The 25147-nt window shown below is 34.6% G+C and overlaps 1 protein-coding gene across 1 annotated transcript in view; it reads right to left on the bottom strand.

Moving 5' to 3' along the window:
- The window catches only part of ASCC3 (activating signal cointegrator 1 complex subunit 3), a 338051-nt gene that overhangs the window by 88610 nt on the left and 224294 nt on the right, over nt 1-25147 (bottom strand). Inside the window, exons 25-32 of the mRNA XM_082731866.1 lie at nt 20339-20559; nt 19000-19085; nt 16927-17093; nt 16672-16817; nt 16426-16546; nt 14066-14208; nt 347-484; nt 149-269 (exon numbers count right to left, since the gene is read on the bottom strand). Of these exons, the coding sequence (XP_082587992.1) occupies nt 149-269; nt 347-484; nt 14066-14208; nt 16426-16546; nt 16672-16817; nt 16927-17093; nt 19000-19085; nt 20339-20559 (1143 nt within the window). The remainder of the gene's footprint in view (nt 1-148; nt 270-346; nt 485-14065; nt 14209-16425; nt 16547-16671; nt 16818-16926; nt 17094-18999; nt 19086-20338; nt 20560-25147) is intronic.

Genomic DNA, 25147 nt, shown 5'->3' with positions numbered 1-25147 from the left:
TGAACAGTACTTGCAGTGGAAACAAAAATTTACAATTTGCTCATTGTATGTTCAAATGTGATCAACTCTCTACAATTCAATTCATGCAAATTCAGATTATTAAGACTAAAAGAGAAGCTTAATATAACTGTAAGTCAAAAAAAATTACCTGTAATGGGAAAATCCACATAACGTCTTGTTTTTCCATCATAGTATTCTGTTCCCTTAATAATTACTAAATGAGCTGGAAAGTTTACACCCCAGGCTAATGTACTTGTAGCAATCAGAACCTAGAAAATAAGATATATTTAAGTAAACCATAACTTTTGAGTTACATTTAAGTATCTGTTTATGAAAAATGAAATACCTGAACTTTACAGTTTACAAACAGCTCCTCTACTGTTTTTCGGTCCCTCTCATGTAGTCCAGCATGATGCATTCCTATTCCGAAAGCAAGTGTTAACTTCAGGTTGGAATCTCTTAGTGTCCCAATGATATTCTCCATCTGCAAATAAAAGCACAATGACAGGATATAGGTTCATTAGCTTTAAAATTTTCATACTAAGTTTATATTTGACTAATTTTGTTTTCTGATTCTTATATTATGTAAAAAATAGAGGCCTCATCTACAGTTATAATTAAATTAATTCAAAAAATATCTAGTTAATGAGAATATATATCCTAACAGACCCATTTTGGAAAAAAAATCTGTGGATTAATGCAATGACTCCTTAAATGAGTGAGTAACAATTATTAAAAAGGATATAAAGTTGCCTAAAATGTTTCAGGGTCTTGATCAATTCCTGTAATAGAAAAACCTTCCATCTTTTTGGCTCAGTGCTAAAAATTCAGAAAATAAGGAAAAAAAATTAATACAAAAAAAATCAGTCATAATCTCACCAAATAGTCAGGAATCATTCAAATTTAAGCTTTCTCAACTGAACTTAATGACCCAGGGCAAATCATACAACCTCTCTCAGCCTCGGCTTCTTCATTTAAAAAATCAAATGGGTATATTTTTGTTCACTTCTCATTTCTTTGATCAGCAGTACAGTAAAATACTTTTCATATTTACTAGGCTTTTTTGGTAAATTATCTTTTTTGTCTTTTAAGTGGATATGATAGCTTTTTTCCCCCCTTACTGGTTTGTAATGGCTCCTTATTGATTAGAACTATTATTAAGCTGTATATGTAGTAAAATTGTTTCATTTCCAGCCTCAGTTTAGCTCGCCAAGTTTCCATATATCTAAAGAGTTTCTGAAACTTATTATCTTATATCATCTCTGAGTATTCCATCACTTTCCATTCTACTTGGAAAAGACTTAATGCAATGCAGGTTTTATGGCAACAGAAACAAATCTTATTTTCTTATAAATTTTACTCCTTGTAAAGAACTAAATAGAACGCCCAATTTCTTTCTGTTTAGTGACAGATCTCTATTGGTCCTTAAAGCAGTGATTTGAGAATGTATGAACAGTTAAAAGAATGACATATTTTAGTTATATCTATAACTTCCCTATCATATTCCAACAGTGAAAAATAGTGGAGGATAAACTTGGAAATGGGTACATGTATAATTTTTATATGCCTGAAAACTGAGATAGTATAAACAACCAACCCTGTCTTCGGATCTTATTTCTTTTTTTCCCTTAATATAGACAAATATACTTGCAATACATTCACTCTCCTGGTTGTGAAGAAACCAGTGAGCACCTCACAAAAATCTCACAAAAGTTTAACTGGCTGCTGCAGTTTAGCAAAAATGCAAAGACAATATAGTCATATATGAAGCACTCCAATTGCTTTCATTCTAACTCATCTTATTTTCAATGAGCAGAAAAATTTTCCACTTTTTAAAAATGTGGGAATAAGTTGTTTTTACACCGATAATTCAAAAAATGGGAAGGTGAAATTAGGCTTTGTAATAGTTCTCAATGTATAAAAAACATTCATAGAAACAAAGTAATATTTTAATTGTATACACATTGTGTTATTTATCAACTTTCCCTGAACTGAATGCAATATATAAACAGTTCATTCTGTTTCACAATCACAGTATGGTCACCTGATATTCTTGGATACTCATTTTATAAACTGTTAAGGAAGGATATGGAAATGTAGTAACATAAATCCACTTTACCTTTAAAATCAGCAAACGATAAGCAAGTTGTATGCTATAATGTATGCTATAAGAAAGGTGCTTGTCTTGTCTCATAAATTATGTTAGCTATTCTCAAGTGACAGCCTATTATCCATTTTTTTTTTGTTCAATAGTTCACTGCATAAATATCTTCAATTTACACTATCAAATTAATTCACTGATATTCTTGCTGTGACAATTAATTTCAGGGATTATTTTTTTCAGTTTCATAACTTAATAACAGTATAATTTTATAACTTGTATAATTTATACTGTTCCATGGCAATGCCAATCATACCCCCTAAAATACACCACTTAATATAGGAAAGCTAAAGAATCCTATGGCAGGAGGCTTGGTGAGGCATTAATATCCTGTCCTTTCACATCAGGGAAGGCTGTTTCTCTTTCCCCCAGCCCCCACTTTCACATAAATCAGTGCATTAAAAAGAACTATTTGCCTAACTGAACTGGCAAAGACCTAAAATCCTCATGAGGACAATTACAAAAAACAACTTCATTTATTACATGAATTTAGTACATGAATTCTGAGTTATTTGAACACCACAGAAAATCAAAATTTATAGTAATGTTACTCAGTCATTAAGCATAAGATACTACCAGGACAGCCTGTTTAAGTATGAAAATATAAATTGTTGATTAAAGTCTACACACCTTTGATTAAATTATATACTTAAAATGTTTCATCTTGATCACAATATAAGCAAAATTTATGAGAAACAGGATAATGAAAGCTTAAAACATAGTAATACACATTATTTGTTGAGTAGTTATTATGTGTCAGGCAATGGGCATAACACGTTACAAAGATTATCACATTTAATCCCTTACATAAAATAGTACAGCTCTAATGTAACATTTACACCATCCAGTATATTTCAAATTAAAAGACCCAGTGATCTTGAATACTATAGAGTAGACTCTTTCGACCCTAATTTCATAAGAGAATTAAACCTCACAAAAAAATATATGAATGACATTCTTTTTAATTTTTCCGAAGATAGATAGTACCATTCTAGATGGTTAAGAGAAAAGTTCACTTCTACATGCAATGGCTGTCTTAAGACATTAAGGCTTAATTCTTGTTAAGAAAGGCTGCTATAGAATTTTAATTAGAATAATTATGATAATTAAAACACTGACAGAGGAAGTTTTAATTCCACAGTTCATTTCTATTCAACCAACATTTGTTGTAATGTATAGGTATCTTTCCAACAGTCTTGGAAATGTCTGACTACCTGATAGTTAAACCAAAAGAAATTATTCAATATTATAAATAAAACAAAAACAGATCTATATTCCTCTAAATAGTGGCTTTTTTTTTTTTAGGGTGATGGTGGAGGAGGCACATATGTAAACTGTTGAACCAATTACTTTAACTTAATAGAATTTTTTTATATTTTAAATTTATTACACTCAAAAAGCTTTTGTAGAAATATAGGATTCCATTTAAGTAGATACATTACTCTGTGCCCAAAATACATTCCAGTCAGAATATAATTCAGTGAGTTGATGACAATGCTGGCTCCAAAAGAAAGGAGGAGACCAGATTGGACAAGAATGAGCTAACAGATTGTACAGCCCAATTCTGTCCCTTTGAGTGTGATATATTGTTTCAAGATGCTAAAAACCCATACTTTCTCAAAGCATATCTGTTGTGCTGGTTTTCCCATTTTCACAGAATCCTCATTATCAGAAAACTCTGTACTCTTTTCAAAGCACGTCAGACTCAGACCATATGCCACTGAATAATACTTATCAATTGTCTCAAATGCTCAATAAAGATGCAGCATACGGAAGAATAATGAAAGTTATGAAACTTTTTAAAAACAAAGATAATTAAATACATCACATCTGGTACAGATGTTAAAGTTAAACATTTCCTTATAATTACCAAGTGTGAATTTCTTAAAAATACTTCTGTATGATAAACCCCATAGACTGAAGGCGAAGAAGTCAAAATGAAAGAAACACTTTAGAACATCCTGCTTATCTACTAAGGGAAAAGAGATTTAAAAATAATATTAATTAATTAAAGAAAGTAAGTTTCCAATCTTTGCCAATGCTCTTTATCATATGCTCCTTGCTGTCTTCTCTGAAGCCCACAACAATGACTCTTCAAAATGATTTACCACACTATTAATACATATATTTATGAATGTAATTAAATATAAGATTACATGTAAATTAAATATATAAATGAAATCTAAACAATAACATGTAAATCTTTGCTATGTCTGCTAAATAAACACAATACTATTTTCAGTGTTTCCTTCCTAATTCTTAATGATGGCAATATCAAAACTGGTTTGTAGGGCAAAATATTAAAGATTTTTCCTTATTAATATTTCTAACTTAATTCACTATGCTATTGGTAGGAAATCCAAGTCAGTGTTTCATATTTATTCTGGAATATACATTTTATGCTTCTTTCCATTTTTGGAGAGTTCAGATTCTAACACGTGTTTGGAGAGCATTTCCATGTCTTGAAAAGCTTTTAAAATGCAGATAAAGCTTTTAATTTAAAGATAATTTCATGAAAGGGATTTTATAAAATTACTTTGTTAAGGTAGCATAATTTTAAGTAAACAGATACTACATTAATATGAGTTAAATTTAGGGAGGAACATAAGAAAAATATTATAAAAATAATAGCGAATTTAACCACAGAGATTTCAGCAAAAAGAACTTATCCATTTATAAGGTATTCGATGTTGCTGTATTATAACAGTAGTAACAGTTAACACTTATTAAACATTTAGGGGACCCAGGGTGGCTCAGTTGGTTAAGCAACTGCCTTTGGATCAGGTCATGATCCCAGAGTTCTGGGATCAAGTCTCGCACTGGGTGGGGGGCCCGGTCAGCGGGGAGTCTGTTTCTCCCTTGGACCCTCTCCCCTCTCATGATCTCTCTCACTTTTTCTCTCTCTCAAATAAATAAATAAATAAATAAATAAAATCTTTAAAAAAACAAACAAAATGGTTATTGAACATTTACCTCTGTTCCAGGCTTGTTCTAAGTACATTACATAACTTAATGCATTTAATACTTAATCCTATAAGGATAGGATTATTATTCTTTTATAGTTGAAGCTCAGAGGCTGAACACCCCACAAAGGTCATGGCAGCTTGTAATGGATAGTTGGTACTGAACCCAAGAGGCCTGGCTCCAATCCATGTTCTCAACCACAATGCCACCTTTTAATTACCACAGGGATGTGATATACTAAAATAATGAAATCACTCATTTGGCCAAAGTCTGGGCCTCACTGTTTTAGACTGTGGGCAAAAACCAGGTAAGATTTGAAATAATGAATTGAGTACTACACTCACACAACTGGGGAACTACGCAGATGATTAGCAGACCTAATTATTCTTCAGTATTTCTACTCCTATGCCTAAAAATTAAGAATATCTAAAAGTATCTTCTTTTATAAATGAAAATATCACCACTCATGACTAAGAATGGCACAGCTCTTATGCTCTTATTGGCTGCCTGTGTTTTATATTGTAGCTACTGACTTTTCCGTCTTTACTGTATATTTCTATCCCTAGCAAAACACATATGGGCACTGTGACTTTTCCATCTTGTCTAGTCAGTGTGTTGTCAAAGATTTCAGTTACTGTATGGCAGAGTGAAAAAACTGGGTCAGCTATCCTGCTTTTGAGTTTCTGAACTCCATTTATTTCACGCTATTGGGATAATTACTTACTTCTTTCAAGTTTCAATTTTTTATCTGTAAAACTGGGATAACAAGAACAATACTCCCAAAATTCATGATAAAATGACATAACATAAGCCTTTAATGGACTATAAAGTAGTCTATAAATATGTCAATTATTATTAAGCATAAGACGTTTGCCTCTTTCTTCATTAAGACATGCATGATATCACTTACGGCAAAATAAAACAGCTTCATGTTTTGTAGCTGCTGTGAATTACACAACTATTCCATGAGGACCAACTAAGTTCAAATGTCCAATGCTCAGCAAATCTGTGGATAATGTCTGTTTAAAACTTAGCTTTTGATACTTACTTTTGATATTATTAGCCTAGTAATTTCTCTACTTGTCAGTCACTAAGAGGTCCGAGGCCTGATTAAAATAGAAAGCACATGGGGTGGGACTTTTGTATTGCAAGCTAAATCTATTTTGGTTTGATAATAAAACAGATTTTCGAGTAGAAAATGTGGCTACCCTATATTAAACTCAACTTAATTTCTGATTTTCAACAATCTCAAAGTCCATCTTCAAAGTTTGGTACTAACTACTTACCTATAAAGAAGAAAGAGGTCAATATGTATGTTGAATAAAAAATCAAATGAATCAAAAGAACAATAGAAAACTGTTATTAGGGACACCGAGGTGGCTCAGTCAGTTAAGCATCTGCCTTTGGCTCAGGACATGACCCTAGAGTCCTGGGATCAAGCCCTGCATCAGGCTCCCTGCTCAGCAGGGAACCTGCTTCTCCTTCTTCTGCTTCCCCTGCTTTTGCTCGCTCTCTTTCTCTGTGTCAAATAAATAAATAAAATCTTAAAAAGAAAAAAGAAAGAAAGGAAACTGTCATTAGTAGAAACTATCAAATCTGAACTTGTGATTTCAAGTTGTCCAAGTTGCTGCTTGCCACGTTCATCCAGGAGGGCTGAACTCACTCAGCTCCCATTAATATTTGAAGTAGTTAAACCCTTCTTCCTTCACAAAACCCTCTCATCTACCATGTTTTAAGACTTTCCTTGCTGACATCACCTTCTCAGTGCCCTTTGCCAGCTCTTTATTTTTTACCCAAGGTCTACCTTGAGTCCCTCAAGGCCTGGCCCTTTGGTTCTCCACACATGTCTCAGGGTCTCATGTGCTTACTTAGGTGTAAAGGCTGCTTGTATGCTGATGCTCCCAAGTTCATATATTCATTTCACATCACCTGTTATTATACAGACTACCTATATCTAATTGCCCTGAGGGTCTTGGAATTACAAATTAACATCCAAAATATAACTTGTTTCTTTTTCTTCCCCCCTTGGCTCAAATCTGTCTTTTCCTTTCTTTCCATCCGATACTTTCAGCTCTCCCCATTTTAATAAATGAGACCATTATTTACTCAGATATTTAGAGTTAATAACTGGAAAGTCATTCTTGACTCTTTTCATCTTCTCAACCTTCATTTCTCATCTATCAGAAAGTCCTACTGAATCCAGACCAAAACATCTTTCCATTTCCACTGTCACCACTTTATGTGGCCCATAGGTCACCACCATCATTAATTCCATACTTAACTTCCACTTCAATCCATTTTCCATTAAGCAGCAAAAGTGACCTTAAAATGCAAATTGAGTGTGTCATTTGCCTAACTTAAAACCTTTTAATTTCCTGGAGAGACCCCTCCCTTAGCTATCTGCTTGGTTTGTTTCCTTGCTTCTTCCAGTTCTCTATTCAAAGCTACCCTCATCACAGGGGCATTCTGTACTTCTGTCAATGTATAATATTTTACTACTCAACACCCCCTTTTCTCCCTACCCTACTTATTTATTTTTCCATAGAAATTATTACGATTTGACATATTGGCTTTTTATCTAATCATCTCCACAAGAATGTTAATTCTCAGCCTAGGAATTTTACCTAATACATAGAAGGAGCCTATTAAAGATGTTTCTTTAATAAATAAATACATGACTGTCTTCCCCTAGTGCTTATAATCCAGATCCGAGCTCTATAACCAAGGGTCTAAGGCCTTATATGAGCTGGCTACTGCCTACTCTGAAATTTAACTTTTACCATTTTCCTCCTAGCTTATTCTATTCCAGCTGAGCTGATCTCAGTTCCTTTAACATCCTGTTCCCTTGACCTGAAGTGCTATTATCTTCTCTCATGGTATAGTTGACTTGTTCTTATGCTGTGGTTCTCAGCTTAAATGTTACCTCCTTAAAGAAGTCTTCTGGGGCGCCTCGGTGGCTCAGTGGGTTAAAGCCTCTGCCTTCAGCTCAGGTCATGATCCCAGGGTCCCGGGATGGAGCCCTGCATCAGGCTCTCTGCTCAACAGAGAGCAGAGAGCCTGCCTCTCTGCCTACTTGTGATCTCTGTCTGTCAAATAAATAAATAAAATCTTAAAAAAAATGAGAAATGAAATATGATAAGGGGATGTGGGGCTTCTTTAAATAGAATGATCAGAGAAAACTTCTTTTTTTTTTTAAAGATTTTATTTATTTATTTGACAGACAGAGATCACAAGTATGCAGAGAGGCAGGCAGAGAGAGAGAGGAGGAAGCAGGCTCCCTGCTGAGCAGAGAGCTCGATGCAGGACTCGATCCCAGGACCCTGAGATCATGACCTGAGCCGAAGGCAGCGGCTTAACCCACTGAGCCACCCAGGCGCCCTCATTTCTCATTTTTATAGCAATTTTTATAATATTATTTGCTGCATCATATATATATTTTTAAATTTCTATCTAGTTGAGCTTGAGAATAGGGATCAGTTGGCTGACATAGTGCTTGGTTAAAGTTGTAGATATTCAATACATATGTTAATGAACACTTTACAAAATCTGGCAAGAGCTGCCTAATGACTTTAAGTTAGAGGATTACTCTTTATGGGCATTTTTGATGTGATACCAGGTAATTTTGCAACTGAAGCTACTGATCATGAACTACTGCTACATGGTCTCTCCAGATATACAGGGGGTGTACCTGGCAGCAGTCCATCATTAGAAGAAATAAAAGGACCAGATGGAAGAATATCATGAAAGGCAATTCATGAACTCTCCATGCATATGCCTTTTCTTTCCATGCTATCTCTAATTCAGCTGGAGGGCAGGTGGCAAGAAGGGCACAAGATTTATGGGGATGAAAGTTTAGAATGGTCCCAGAACAGACTACGTACATCCCATGAAGATGTTTACCAAGGAGTTAACAGCAGGGTGGACAATGCTATTAATAGTCAAGTGAATAAAATGATCACTTCTAAGGCTATCAGGCAGTTTCCCCCTGCTCCAGATCCCAGGGTTGTGTGCAGCGGGTTGATGTACTAAATGGTGCCATGGTGGAAGAGATGAAAACTACGCACAGGCTAAACATGGATTACCATTTCCTCAGGCAGACCCAGTTACTGCCCCCGCTCTGTGCCTAATATGCCACCAGGGCAAACATCCCCAGGCCCATTATAAAGGACCTTGCTCAGAGGACCAGAGAGCTCTCTGGTAGTAAGGAGATTATACTGGATCCTTGCTATTTCAGAGGCGACATCTATTTGGGATGATGTCTAGAATGGACACTTTGGATTTTGTTTCTTTTTCCTGTTTATTGAGTGCTCTCAGTAGCCTCAACAGTAGGATTACTGAACACATCATCTTTATACATCATCTAATATCTCCTATGATAATGTTTCTGAGGAAAAAGGATAGGAGATACCTTGAGTGAGGAATTCACTTTATGCAGAAAGATTAAGATAAGAAAGATTAAGACAATGGATGCCATGGTATTCACTGGTCTTACTGCCTCCCTCATTACCTAGAAAGAGCTGGCTTTATAGATGAATGACTCAGAGTGGCAGCTGAAAGACACTGCTTTGGCAAGACTGGGGGAACTCCCTTGTAAAATGAGGTGTATGCTCTGAAGTAGTCATCATTAAATGATACTGCTTCTCTCATTCCTAGAATATACAGTTCCAGGAATCAAGTATTCAACATGTGTAAATGCTTTTGTAGTCATAGCTAATAAACCACTTAGAAAATTTTTGTTTCCCTTCCTTATAATTCTAACTGTGCTAGTTTAGAGACTTAACATTCAAGGGATGTAACAATTTACTTAGAAGTTGAAATAGCTACATCTCTCATTGTATGGGTGATTAAGCAAAATGTGGTCATAGTGTAGTTTAGGTAACCAATCCTGCTAAAGAAATTGGGTTATTGCTGCACAATAAGGGGACAGAAAAATTTGGATAGTTCCTAGCAAGATCTCACACTACTGTATCCACTTGAAAAACTAATCAAAACTCTTAAAGCCATATTTAGTAAGGATATATAAAAATCCAATTTCTAATGTTTCAAGAATGTGGGTTTTGGTTACTCCAATGGATAAAGAATCTTAATTAGCTTATGGGCTGATTGAAGTAGTGTGCAGGTGATAGATGGTAGAGAAAATAAATCAGAAATGTCTGGCTCCCTGGCCAAATACGTTTTGTCCTGTGTTGCAGAAAAAAAATACTGTGACCTCTACCTTTGCTATCTCATATATGCCCTATGCATATTTTAACTAACACATTTTATGTATTTTAACAAATTTCTTTTCTCTTTCTTCTCTCTACCCTCCTCTTCTGCATATAGCATGTGTTGTTTGTGGGTAACTTTATAATTTAGCCCCCTGGCTAGAGAATATTGAAATGGGATTGCAAAAGAACAGAATGACTGGATATAACCAGCTAAAGGACTGTGAAAGACTACCTACAGACAGCCAGCAACTGAGTATCTTCTCTTGCACAGAAGTCACAGAGGTAAGATATTCTCTATTCCTGCTGTATGCTTGAGGGTGAAGCTCAAGCATTCCAATGTTTCTGACTTGGATTCGAAGGTTGAGAGAGTAATGTAAAACCCAACAACAGTCTTAAGTTAATGTACCAGTGGTGTTTATCAAACTGAGACTCCAAGTGACATGGTGGCATATGCCTACCAACTTTTGAAATCACTTCCTGATGAGGAATATGAAAAGGTATTACTTTTGGGGTTTCCCCATGCTACAGTATAATTTCACATCAATGATATACTTGAAGGGGTGGTCCTGCTTCCTAGTACTTTGAAGATTTACTGGACTATGAAGATCAATGGATAACTTTTATTTTTTTTCTCCTTTGTTGACCCACTTAATCTACCTGGTTCTGCCACAGAACACCAATCTGAAACTGTGCAAGCAGTAGCAATAGGAATTGCCACTAAACTTCTAGTCCACAATATGATGGAAAGTAACTCTCATGAAGACTAAAATGTTAAAAAATTTAAGGTAATTAGGGGAATCAAAAACTGAAACACCTGCTTTATATATTTTTGGTAGAACTGGATTGAATTTGCATAGCAATCAGTTGCAAAACCTCTGACATTTTGATTTTAAAGGTGATGACTTTTAGAGGAAAGACTAAAACTAAGCCTGGATTGTCTTACTATTGCAATGTACTTGGTAAAACACAATGTCTGGAAATGACATAATTTCTAGCTGTATTATTTTAGCAGTGAAAAATCTACAAAACAGCAGAAGCCATGCAAGTAAATTCTATGGTTTATAATAAGTCTTGGTGATAAATTTTTGTGCTGAGGAAAAAGAAAACCAAAAAACGGAGAAGTAACTCTACACAATGGCTGAGCTGACCACAGGTTCTTAGGTCTCATACATTTAAATTAAAAAAAAAAAAATAGTAAGTGTACTATAGCTAGAAGAGGACATGAGGTTCGCATTTGAGGTTAGTATGAGTCACACATGCAAAATGCACTGCCACGCACACACACATACATTTTGAACACTCTCAAAATGCATTCAATAGGTATGTACTTTATACCTTGACTTCAAAGAAAATCGTCCATTTGGAACATTTTTAGGGATAAGACGCAAGAGAAAATATATTAAGCCTAGACAGATGCTGCACATAAACTGTCAATATTCCATACATCTATTTCTCACCATTTGCTTCCTAAGTTCAAGATATTGTTACACACAGCAGGGTGATTCTTTTGAACATACTAACTGAATAAAAGGACAAGAAAACTTTTGACAAATTATTTTGATCTTAAATCATTATCTTAAATAAATATTTAGTATACACAAACAACATTGAGGTAACATGATAGTGGTCACTCTACTTAAAAGTGTCATGTGACACCTTTTATAGGAAGTCAATATTGGGATCTGCTACTTATCAGTGAATAAAGTTACCTACAGGCCTATACAAGAACATTTTGAATTATTAGTTAACTAATATTAGTTAACACAGAACTGCAATATACACAGTATCATCCAACAGGCCTACTAATCCTAAAGGACTCATGAGAAGTAGAAGGGGAAAATATCCCAACTACTGAGCCTGGACACCAGTGGGTTAGAAACACTGTTTTGACTATTCTTCTTCAGGCTGCATGAGATGAAAAAGGAAAGATATGGAGAGAAAGGGAAACAATGCAACAAATTTATTACTGATTTTATCTATTTTTTTATTGAAATTCCAATGATAAAAATATCTCTAAAAAGCAAGACAAGTACAAGAAAGGAAAATCACTATAAATCTATGGAGGGAAAGAGGAATATCTACCTTTAGAAGTAGTAGAAAGAATCACAAAGAATGATTATTAACTGTATCACATAAAATGCAAACACTTCTCCTTTAAAAAAAAAAAAAAAAGAGAGAGAGAGAGTATGAGCAGGGAAGGGGGGCCAGAGGGAGAGAGAGAATCTCAAGCAGATTCGGCACTGAGCAGGGGGCCTGACACAGGGCTTGATCTCACAGCTGAGATCATGAACTGAGCCAAAGAGTCAGACACTCAATCCACTGGCTCATCCAGGTGCCCCAAACCCCCAAATGCAAAGACTTCTTTTTCTTTTTTAAAGATTTATTTATTTATTTTGGAGGGTGAGAGAGAGAGAGAGAGAGAGAAAGCGTTGGGAGGGAAAGCAAAGGGAGAGAGAAAGAGACACTCAAGTACACGCTGAGCTGAGCGCAGAGCCTGGCATGGGACTCAATCTTAAGACCCTGAGATCACAACCTGAGCTGAAACCAAGAGTCAGACACTTAACGGACTGTGCCACCAATGTACCCCAAAACACAAAAACTCTATTTGTAAAAAGCTACTAAGACAAAAAAAAAAAAAGAAAAATTCCAAGGAATTAGCAAAATTAACTAATAAAATCAGATAAAGATTAGTGTGTGTGTGTGCGCACGCGTGCATGTGTAGTAATAAACATATATGGAAAAAAGTGATGTCATATGAAATTTCGGGGTGTGCGTGTATTTGTTAAGGCTGCCACAAATCTATAAGAAAAATGCTGTACTGCAAAACATAAAAGTTTAAAGGAATAAACAGACCAAAAAAAAAAGAAAAAGATAACCAACAGTAAACAAATACATGAAAAAAAGTTCAATCACACACAAATTAAGATGTACATTAAAATAATAAGGAATATCTTACCTATAATATATTGATAAGTTACAACAAATGAGGGTGTAGTAAAACTGTTATTTAACTCTCATATACTGCTGACAATACACGTATCAATGGGAGAAGGTGAACCGGTAAACCCTTTTGGAAAATAATTAGCAGTGTATATGAAAACTAAAAAAATCCATATTATTTGACCCATTATTTTTAAATTTATACTGAGGAAATAAGTTTAAATAAAGAAAACCTATAATAATAATGATGCATGGTTATTTATTTAATGGGGTAGCCACGTAATAGACTACAACTATGTAGACATAAAAAATTATAGTTGCTTCCAATTTTAATGATGGTTACTACTTGGTTAAAGGATAAAAACAGGTTTTTAATTTTCACATTTAGTGTTTTCTAAATTTTTGAAAATGGTTATGTTATTATATATTTTATAGAAAGTCAATTTTGCAAAATTGTTTCTAAGTTCCATGAGGGCAGTGAACACGCCAATAGAAAAACAAATATATTATAATATACATAGGTGATGATGTTAAAGGAAAGACATATGGAAACAAATATGGATATCAAAGTAAATATTCACCAGGAACATATTAGAAGAAAATATATCAAAACATTAATACTGTTAAGGTGGCAGTATTATGCATTTCCTACTTTTTCCCTAAATTTCTGTAACATTATACTAAATTTTTAGTATAGCTTAAAACTAAACATCATTAAATATGCAATTTCCATTATGCTAAATATAAACTAATTTGACATGTGTAAGAAATAGAAATAAAATAGATTGCTTACCTCTCTTTCATCCATATTTAACCACTGCTTTGGATCTTCTTCAGTAGCCAGAAAGGCTATCAATTCCAAAGCAGTAAGACGAGTCTGACGTCTTGATGAGACAAATATCAAAACAGGTTTGGCTGGAGAATGGCTTCTAATTGCTATTGAAAAGTTGTGGAAAATAAAAGGATAAGCTACTTATACCATAATATGCATATCATTAGGATACCAAATGGATACATGAAACTAAGTGGTTTATATGAATTCTTAATTTGATCATCAAAATTCTGCATTGTTTGTGGTACTACCCGGCCCTGACAGCATATTAGAAAAATGGTAGGAAAGAGAAGGTAGCTGAACCCACTGAGGGGAGTACATTGCCTGGACAGGGGGAATTTAACTGTGTCAGGTCTCAGTTCTATTTTGAGTTGCTGAGGAAGGTGACACAAAAGCTGCTACCGTCTAGTGACAGCTGTATACGAATATTCAATCTAAGGTTGAGTTTTCACGGTTGTGTTTCTGCTTGCCTAAGCAATGGTATTACAGAGTTAATTGGTCCTGGCATCTGGGGGAGAGAGTCAAGTCCTGCAGAGTGATGAAAATTGTAAGAAACGCCACAAAAATTCCTTTTATTGCTGTCATTACCACTCGATGGAATAATTGAGAGTTTGTATCAACAGACTAGCCAGAGATATGTCAAATGAAGGTCTTCTGTTTTCCCAAAACATGTGTAAGGTTTCAAGTGGAAAGATAAGAGAATGTGGATGAGAGCTGCAGAGAACACCGTGCCTGAATCTGTACGTGGCTGATGGCACATGGATGGTAGACACACAGAAGAGGAAATGAATGGTTTGAAACAGACACGCAGAAAAGGAAATGAATGGTTTGAAACCTAAATAATAAGACTGAAAGAAAAAATTACCTCAAGAGCCACATAAATCATGTGACCTAACTGGAAACAAGATTTCTTTACCAAAATGCTCATAAGCTGGCACAAGTGAAATTTATCCTTATGTGTACATAGGTCTCTTAAAACAGAGATATGTAAAAGTTTTATATAAAAAGTTTAACCTTCTTATAATTTCTTGTTTGAAATGTTTCAGAATTTCTTCTTATGGGTTAAGAAACAAGGTTTGTAACAAAAATGATGACATGACCTTGACTATATGTATGACCTAAGAGTGAGAAATGAAGCTATCATTAAATCATATTTCTAAACTCAAAGAAATATAGTGATATGCTACAAGTATAATAAATAGTTTATAAGGACAGCTACTGTACTGATACATCTAGAGAAGTGTAAGTACTTCAGTTATTACTATTGATTTATAGAACACAAAATGCTTTGTTTCAATCACTGGTATGCAACTGGCCATTCCTTAAATAAATACAAGCAATCACAATACATACCATAAAAAATAAATTCATTTATGTTATTTCTCACTCACAGTATATCCGAATCTTACAGAATATAAATGGTAATGCTCTGATAAATCATATTAGAAATACAATGTTTAAAACACACATATTAGTGCAATATTGGTATCATTTGTACACATAATCATGAATGAATCTGTCTCTTTTTTAAACCTCAACATTTAATGGATTTTTGCTGCTGGAAGAACAGGTGTGGCTGAACAGCTCACGGCAGATTTATTGTTCATTAGTGATTTTATACAATGCTTCTGTGGAGGTGTAAATAATCCGAACTGCCAAGATTGGTCTCCAGTTCACAATCAATACTTTGCTTCTGTCATAAGGCTAATTACAGCAGCTAAAAAGTCACCTCACAACTGTCACCTCACAATCAACAGCAGTTCACATTAGAGAATTTATTTTGGAGGTTATTTTTAATTGATATAATAAATATCCCTTATGCAGCCTAAACAAAACATGTTTCAATAGGAGTGTTATTCTTAAATCTTTCTTGCTTGTCTAAATTGTTAGAAAAGGAAAACCAAAAAAAAAAAAACAAAAAACCACAAAAACAGAAGCATTGTTTAAAAAAAGTACTAAAGTTTATAAGTTTTATGCTTTCTGGTAAAGATTATGTGGTATTTTTTATACTTATAGCTCCTATTTATCATTTGTTCAAGCTACTACTATAAGAAAATAACTTAATAAAGAATTATTTAATTACTTTTAAAAAATACATACATTTTTTTCTCTACTTCCAAGATAGTATCATATATGAAATCTCTCCAATTTTCAATATTTAATTCAACATACATTTTTATGCCTTAACAGAAGAGGCATAACCTACATTTGGAGAAGTTGGAGCAGTATTACCCGTTCAAAGAAGCCCAAATTATCTGGAACGCGTTTAAAGGCTATCGTACAAAATGGTTGCTATTTCATCCCAAGGGCCTGAAGCTTACCTTGAAATGTAGGCTTATTCATACTAGCCATACGAGGGCAGTAATGTTGACCTGGGAAGCCTTGAATGTGAACTTCCAGTGGAACTGGACGTACTGATGGTCGGAAGTTGAATAAGCCCATCTGCAGTGAAAACAACAAAGAAATCATTTTCCATTTTTATATTTAAGTTTATAATGTTTAGTGCCTCCTTAATACAGCCACCTACGCCACAGTATCAAAGACTTATTTATCAATCTTCCACATACCTGATGAATATTGAGCCAGTCAGCAAGGTCTCTAGCATTAGCTAATGCGGTAGAGAGTCCAACTATTCTAACAGGCTTTTCTGTGTGCGAGGAGATGAAATTTGTTCGAGATACAATGACTTCCAGAACAGGGCCTCTTTCCTCCCCTAGGAAATAGGAATAATACATGTTAATCATTGAACAGGTCCTGATGCTGGCTGCTGCCCATGTGAGAGTCAAAATGTATAAACTGGTGTCAGATAGCACGGTACCCACCAAGCAGATGGATCTCATCGATGATAAGAATAGTGACCTGCTTCACATAGTTCCTATTCTGCCAGCTCCTACTGACTCCATCCCACTTCTCTGGTGTAGTGACGATAAGGTCAGCCTTAGCAATGGATTTCATATCGGGAGTCACATCCCCAGTTAGTTCAATAACTCTGGATAGGAAGAAAAATGATTCTTTTCTCAGATAACACATGACCTTGGAAAGGCAAAAATACCATTTAAAATAAAATTATGTAATGCTTAACACCACTTTATCTCCCTTTGATTTCTGAAAGTTTCTGTGAGTCATGGCCAAAATATGTTTCTCAAGAATTTTAAGAGAATGTACAAATTTAAATCACTGATAATCTAACTTTTATGCAGATATGTGAAGGTGTCAACCTTTGTTGTGATTATGTTTACAAAGTCTCTGCCTTGTAAGTTTTTATAGAGTTGAACTCACACTTCTTTCTCCATATGTTAGAATAAACACCTTTCTAATAAGGGACAGTGTTAACTTATTAAGACAAAAGAGGCATTCATTAAGAATATAATTATGTGTAAGCTTCATTTCTTTTTTCTATAGATATTACAGGCAAATTCAACCCTAATAGGACATAAACAACATAGGCTGAGGCAAATATGTGTTATCTCATTCTAAGAAGACCCCAGTTTTGTTTGTTTGTTTGTTTTTGGAAATCCAAAGGGGGAGAAATCAAGAGGGAGATGAACCATGAGAGACTATGAACCCCGAGAAATAATCTGCAGATTTCAGAGGGCAGGGGGTGGGGGGGTAACAGGGTGATGGGTATTGAGGGGGGCACATGCTGCGATGAGCACTGGTTGTTATACTTAACTAATGAATCACTGAACACTACATCAAACACTAATTATGTATTATACAGTGGCTAGCTGAACATGATAAAAAAAAAAAAATAAGAAGACCCCAGTTTTACAGAGAGGAAGAGGGTCTGGAGGCCAACTCTAAATTTCAGGTGACCACTGAATAATTTTTACATCTGTCTTAATCCTCAAAAAACAAAAGGGGCATGATTAGTTTCCCAAGTACAGTGTTCCCAAAGCTTCTGCTTATTTTTATTCATTTTTATTTTTACATTATATTCATTATTTTGAAAATGTAATATATTCGTATGGGTCAATGTGTGGTCAGCAGTCTCTGTAACATGTCTATCTTCCAATTACCTGATTCTTGTTCCAAAGCAACCACATATTTATATTCCCTACCATTAAAAAAATAAGTGATAGAATATTGTACTTAAAAACATTTTCTATAGCATCTCTGGAGATCTTTCAGTATATAAACTTTGTGCTTTATAGGATGATAGAATATTTTGCATTGTGTAAATGCACCATAATTAATTCAGTCATGTTCTATTAGGCACTCGGGTTACCTGCAATCTTGTTATTAAAAATAATACCACAATGAATAAACTTGTGCAATGTTAAAACACTTTTTGAAAAGTTAGGTTCTTCACATGGATTTCTATTTTTCTATAAACTGTTTACATGCAAAATGCCTTCTACATGGTTCCTGGGAGTTACTCTGAATGATATAAAGGAAAAATAAAGAGATAAAGTTCACTTTTATTTTAGAATTTAAAAATTTTGAGAAAATTATCTTGCCAAATTAAGGTATTCCTATTAAATAATTTAAGAACTTTTCATTTTTCAATATTAAAACAATGGGAATATTGCTAACATTTAACACTAATGACAACACCCTGAAATATAAGACTATGAAAATCATTATAAAAGCATTCAACAGGTTTATGCAAATTTTTTTTTTTTTTTTAAGATTTTATTCATTTATTTGACAGAGAGAGATCACAAGTAGGCAGAGAGGTAGGCAGGGAGGCAGGCAGAGAGGGAGGGGCAAGCAGACTCCCCGCAGAACAGAGAGCCGGATGCGGAGGTTGATCCCAGGACCCTGAGATTATGAGCCGAGCTGAAAGCAGAGGCTTAACCCACTGAGCCACCCAGGTGCCCCTATGCAAATCTTTTATTTGTTGGTCCTTTTAGATTATTCAAAGCATAGCTTCTGAATAAGGAAGAACTTACTTTTTGCCAAGTTTTTCTTCTATTCTAACTTTCCAATCATCCATTCTTTCACGTACCAGGGCTTTTAAGGGTGCAATATATACTGCCTGAAAAGGGAGGGGAGGGTAAAAAGACCTCATGAAAATAGTGACATCATTTTCAAATAAAGGTAAACTCCATATACATGACAGTGTGGTTTAAAAATATATCTTTTGTTACTGTAAGACTAAAATTTCAAATAATGAAAAAACTCATTTACTTGCACAGACTACCTGTATCCAAAGTAGGACAGAAATATAATACTGTAGACATAAAAATGTCTACTGTCATAAAAATGTAGACATAGAAAATTTCAAATATTAAAAAAAACAATGAAGGAATTTTCTTTAGATATTTTATATTCTGATGAAAATAAAAGTTTTTCCTGGTATTATGATAAAAAATCATGTGAATTTTAACTCTTCCATGAAAAAGGTTAACTACTTTTGAAATTCTAAAGAGAGATAAATATCATTTAAATTTTAATGCAGATTTTATGGAAGAGGACAATCACACATTTTAGGTATTCTACCTTTTTAATAACAATAATTGGTCTTTAATAATCCTAACTGACATACAGATTGCTTTATGAAAAAATTCTTTCCCTTATAAATTATTTCATATTTAGAGATGAGCTCTACTGCTGTATTAACATGTCCTATAATGGATTGATAACCACAAAATAGACTGAGAAGTAGGAAAACTTCAAGTTAAGCAGGGAAGAAAAGCCACTAATTGAAAATCACTGAAAAGAAGTTAAAACATTTCTAAAATAATAAATGATAAGGAAAATACCTTATAATTCCAATCACAATGTATGAATTAGCTTTCTTGAAAAATAATACTTCTAAACTATGAGTATGTACTTCATATTTCAAGAAAGCATAAAATCAATACTTATGTTATTTTCCATCAATAATGTGGCCATTTGCAGAAATGTGGAATAAAAACCGCCTCTGTATTTCATACATATAACCAAACTGTATTTGTTAAAGTATTAGCATTTCTTTTATAATAAAAGGATTTGATTATAAGTCATTATTTATCTTATAAATATGGCTATGAATGAGGTACCTTACAATGAGGAAAGGACATGTGCAAACTGACGTGTACATTAGAAACCCAACTAGAGGACTCCAAAGTTTAAGATAAAAATTTTCTGGCCAGTTATTCTAATGCTGATCTGGTTCCCCCAGAAAATGCACTAAGAGAGTGACAAATCTACGCATTGAGTCTTACTGTGTGTTTAGAATGGGCTAGTTTACAGATGACAGACTGTGTTTTCTAATTTAATGCAAGCATGTGATTCCTTCAAACAGACCTTTGAAGTAGGGTACTTGTTGAAGACTCTGAAAATGGCTAATTCAGCAGCAACAGTCTTTCCTGATCCAGTGGGTGCTCCAAGTAGGACATTACAGTCTGTGTGATACAGTGTATGAAATATTTGTGTCTGCACAGGGTTGAAGTGGCTAAAGTTGTACAGGGCTTCATATGCTTCACATCCCAAGGCTGTAATTGGTAAAGGCTGAAGATCTAGTAATTCTGAAAAGATGAAACAGGTACAACCATAACTGGAAAGAATGGACAATACGAAACACTGTCTCTCAGGGATAAATTATAACAATCTTTAATTCATTGGAAGGGGGAAAAAAGGCTTAACATAAATTTTAATATACCAGTTACAGGTCTTTTTTTCTCTCGCTGTTAGCACATTTATAATTTTGATGTATTGGACACTCTTCTGGTAGAGTTCCCCATATACCAACACTAATATCACTATATGGCTCTTTTCCAATCAGGAAACTAATTTGAGCAACGGGTGTATGAAAATACGCGTGGTGTAGAAGAAAATTAAATTTAGCCCAATCTGTAGAAAAAGGAAAACCAACTGCAAACTGCAGGACCAAAATGGTTACCAATAATAAATTTCCTTTTAATGACCAAACCAGAATGCCTGAATGAGCTATTCGTTTAGTCAAAAAAAAAACTAAAATAGACTTAAATAATTACAGGAAAAAACTTAGGTGGGAGTTTCAAATAAGAGAATGAGTGGGTAAAAAGAACTGCACTGAGAAAACATGGAAACAAACAAATTTAGTTGTATCTTATTATATAAACTAGAGGTCTAGGAGATTAGACAGTTAAAATGAATTTAGAGAAATGAAGTTACACATTCTTGAACTTGACACTGTATTTTCCCATAATACAGAAAAGTTATCAGTTAGAAAACTGGAAGGCAACTTTACTCTCAGGATTCTTTCATGGAGGATGATTCCACTTCATCTTCAAACTTCATATGAAGTTTGAATAAGGAGGAAAAAAAATCTGTAAGAGGACATGGTGGTCTATATCTGTGTGAGCTGTTCATAGTACAGTTTCAAAATGGAAAGTGTAGAGAATTCTCAAAAATTGTACTTAGGGGCGCTTGGGTGTCTCAGTAAATTAAGTCTCTCCCTTCAGCTTAGGTCATGATCTCAGGGTCCTGGGATTGAGCCCCGTACTGGGCTCTCTGCTCAGCGGGGAGCCTGCTTCCCCCTCTCTCTCTGCCTGCCTCTCTGCCTACTTGTGATCTCTCTGTCAAACAAATAAATAAAAATCTTAGAAAAAAATTGTACTTAAAGATAGAAAAGCTATTTTAGAAACATTATCTCAGCTCTGCAGCTTTACTCTATTACACAGGTAATTAAGAGGCAACTGCATAAGTTTTTTGTAGCAGATCACAATCTCCTAAATTTTCTGTAGCACTGAAAATCAAGAAGGGAGTAAGTCTCAACTTGCAATGTTAACCGAAGCATAGACATATTCTTAATAGGAAAAATAAACATTTTGGTATATGCTAATAATATGAAAATGTGATGATTCACTTCTATGAAATGTGAAGAATTTTCTTGTTTGATTTAGGCTCAATGGGGTGCCTACAAACACCCACATAAACACATACCCACTCCCACCCTCAGCCAAATAGAACTGGGAATCATTGAGGTTACATCACGCATTTCTAATATCCACTAAGATGTCACGGTGGTATATTTACTGCTTTTTGAAGTGTAGTCAGAAGCCAACTAATTATATAAATAGGGTGATATGTGCTTTGCAATCAACAGAGAAGTGATCAAATGAGCATTAATATACAATGTTAATGCATATTAAAATCAAATACTGCACTCGAAATTTAGTAGTAATGATGGTACCATATACTTTAAAATTAAAGCACCAAACATTTTTACATATTTTGATATTCTAGGCATTACATATAAGTCTACTTGATGGAAGAAAAACAGAAAGTTCCTCTTTAATGAGTGTATTGGTAGACACTGCAAACTCTATTTCCCTATGTTGACAATCTTTTTAGTTCTGTCAAGGTATCAAAGTTGTTTTAAGCTGTAGTCTAAAGTATTTCTTTTTAAGATATGCTAAGGTAATAAACAAGGTATACATCTGACAAAAAATGGCAAAGATTAAAATCACATTAATGCCTGTTTTCATTTCCCAAAGGACTGTTAAAAAGTGTATTCATTAGAAGTAGTAAGGAATATTATTTTTATTTTGAAAATAATTTGTCTTCAGAGGAATTACATGAAAAGAACAGCCTTTATTTTTCTCTAAATTAAGGACCTCTTGAAATCATTAATCAATTATGAATTCTCAACAAGAAAAACACTTAATATACTAAATTATTAGCTTAATCTAAAGACATTTTAAAAAGAGAATGGAGAGCACTTAAAAGTACCAATATAAACATTTATTCATGAAATTCTGCTTCTTAATAAATCAAAATATAAAGATTCTTCCTCATGTTACAAAAATCTAAAAATGAATTTTTGTTAGTTTTGACAATGAAAAACTGTTACATGATATTGCAGATTACCATATTCCCTTTTATCATATTAGTGTGGAAGAAGAGAACTAATATAAAGGGTATATATTGTTTGTAGGATGGATGACTTGAGGTATCATGAATCCATTCTGCAGTGATATCATAACCTGACTCCGTAATACTAGTTTTTTTTTTCTTTTGGTGTAGAAGCATGCTATAGGGAAGAAAAAGAACCTATGATTCACTTTAATTCATTTAACACACTAGAAATAAGTTTAGGCAAATAGCAATAAATGCAAACAAAAAGGATACCTCAGAAGTTTCCCAAAGAGCACAGATTAAATGACAAATAAGACTTGCAATGGGAAGGAAGGGGATATGGATTGTAACGAATGTATATAAAACAGAGATGAATGTGGGTGCCTGACTGGCTCAATCAGTTAAGTGTCTGCCTTTGGCTCATATCATGATCCAGGGTCCTGAGATCAAGTGCCACACTGGGCTCCCTCCTCTTCAGGGAGTCTGCTTCTACCTCTGCCTCTCCTCCCACTCATTCTCTTAATCTCTCTCTTTCTCAAATAAATAAATAAAATCCTTTAAAAATATAAATATGAAGGCATAATAATACAGAAGTAGTGAGTCTCCAGCTTGTTATAGCTATGAGAATTGGACTAGGCTTAATGTCTTTTGAACTCAAACAAAATGAAGGTCTGCTATTAAGTTCTACCAAATGTATACATAGATTTGATTTTGGAAGGTCTTTTTTCAAACTATATTGACTAAATGAGTTGGGTTCTGATTGTATTTAGACAACTTTAAAGCACAGACACTTGCAACTTTAATTAAAACAACAATGCACCCATTCCAACACAGTTGTACTCATCATAAAGTTATACTTAAAGGTACTACATCAACCAATAATAATAAAGTTTAATTGTATATATATTTTTTAATTGGATACCTTATTTAAGTTATAGGGTAAACTGTGTGATATGTGAATTGTATCTCAATAAAGCTATTTAAAAAGAAAATAAAAACAATATCAGATGAAAAGCAAGATAGCGGAGGAGTAGGAGACCTAAATTGTGTCTGGTCTCAGGAATTCAGCTAGATAGTTATCAAAACTTCTGAACATCTATAAACTCAACAGGAGATTGAAGAAAAGAATTAGCAGCAATTCTGAGAACAGAAAAACAACCACTTTCTGGAAGGTAGGACCTTGCAGAGACAGGAATTCAAGGTGATATTTGGGAAGACAGACTGCAGGGGGTAAGTAGCCTCCATCAGCTGGCTACCGGCAAGTGACAGAACAGTGAAGCACAAAATCAGAACTTTTAGAAGTCTGCTCTGTAGAGGGACATTGCTCTAGTGGCTGAGCCAGGGGGTACTCTTGCAGGGACATTGTGGTCATAGGACTCTTGGGGTCACAGAAAGACTGGGGATGCCTGAGTGTGGCAGAGCTCCTAAGTATCAGAGTGGAGAAACTGGCTGCAAAAATGGACATGAGGAGTGGGCTCTCAGCTCAGGGTTGCCATAAACAATGATCTACAGCACAGCTGGGCCACTACTCTTGAGCAGGGATCAAAAAAGTGGCAGATCCGATGAGACTCCCCTTCCTCCCTTAGTAAGAGCAGCATGAGAGCACACCACAGGAATCTACTTGGTTTGGAGACTCCAAACAGGATCATATGCCAGAGACAGAAATGCTCGGTCATAGGCTAGGTGCTCACGGAGTGAGGCTTGAGACCAGGGAGATAGGAGTGATTGCTTTTCTCTGAGGGCCAACTGAGGAGTGGGGCCCCGAGTTCTCAGCTCCTCCAGGGCCAGAGATTAGGAGACCACAATTTTCATTCCCATCCTCCAAAGCTATAGGGAAAGCCTTCAGGGAACAAAAGCTACTGAGAGCAAACCCGAGCAGATTGCGTAGCCAGGTCCCTGGCAAGGGTGGTGCAATTCTGCCTTGGGCAAAGATATTTGAGAATCACTGCAACAGGCCCTCTCCCAGAAGATCAGCAAAAACATCCAGCTAAGACCAAGTTTGCTGATCAATGAGAACTGCAAAATTCTAGCACTAGGGGAATATAGCACATAGAATTCATGGCCTTTTCCCCACGATTCTTTAGTCTTTCAAAGTTAACATTTTAATTCAGTTTTTTCTATTCTTTTTGAATTTTTCTTCTTTCCTTTTTCAACATCTTATAATTTTTTTTTAATCTCTTAAAATTTTCCTTTTTACGGTCATATTCTATCCCTTCATCTTATTTAACCTTATTTTTTAAGCATATATATAAGTTTTTCTTTCTTTAAAATTTT

Source organism: Mustela nivalis (assembly GCF_964662115.1).
Source record: "Mustela nivalis genome assembly, chromosome: 5".
NCBI lineage: Eukaryota > Metazoa > Chordata > Mammalia > Carnivora > Mustelidae > Mustela > Mustela nivalis.
Note: the sequence above shows the minus strand (reverse complement) of the source record. Positions and strands in the feature narration are given on the sequence as shown.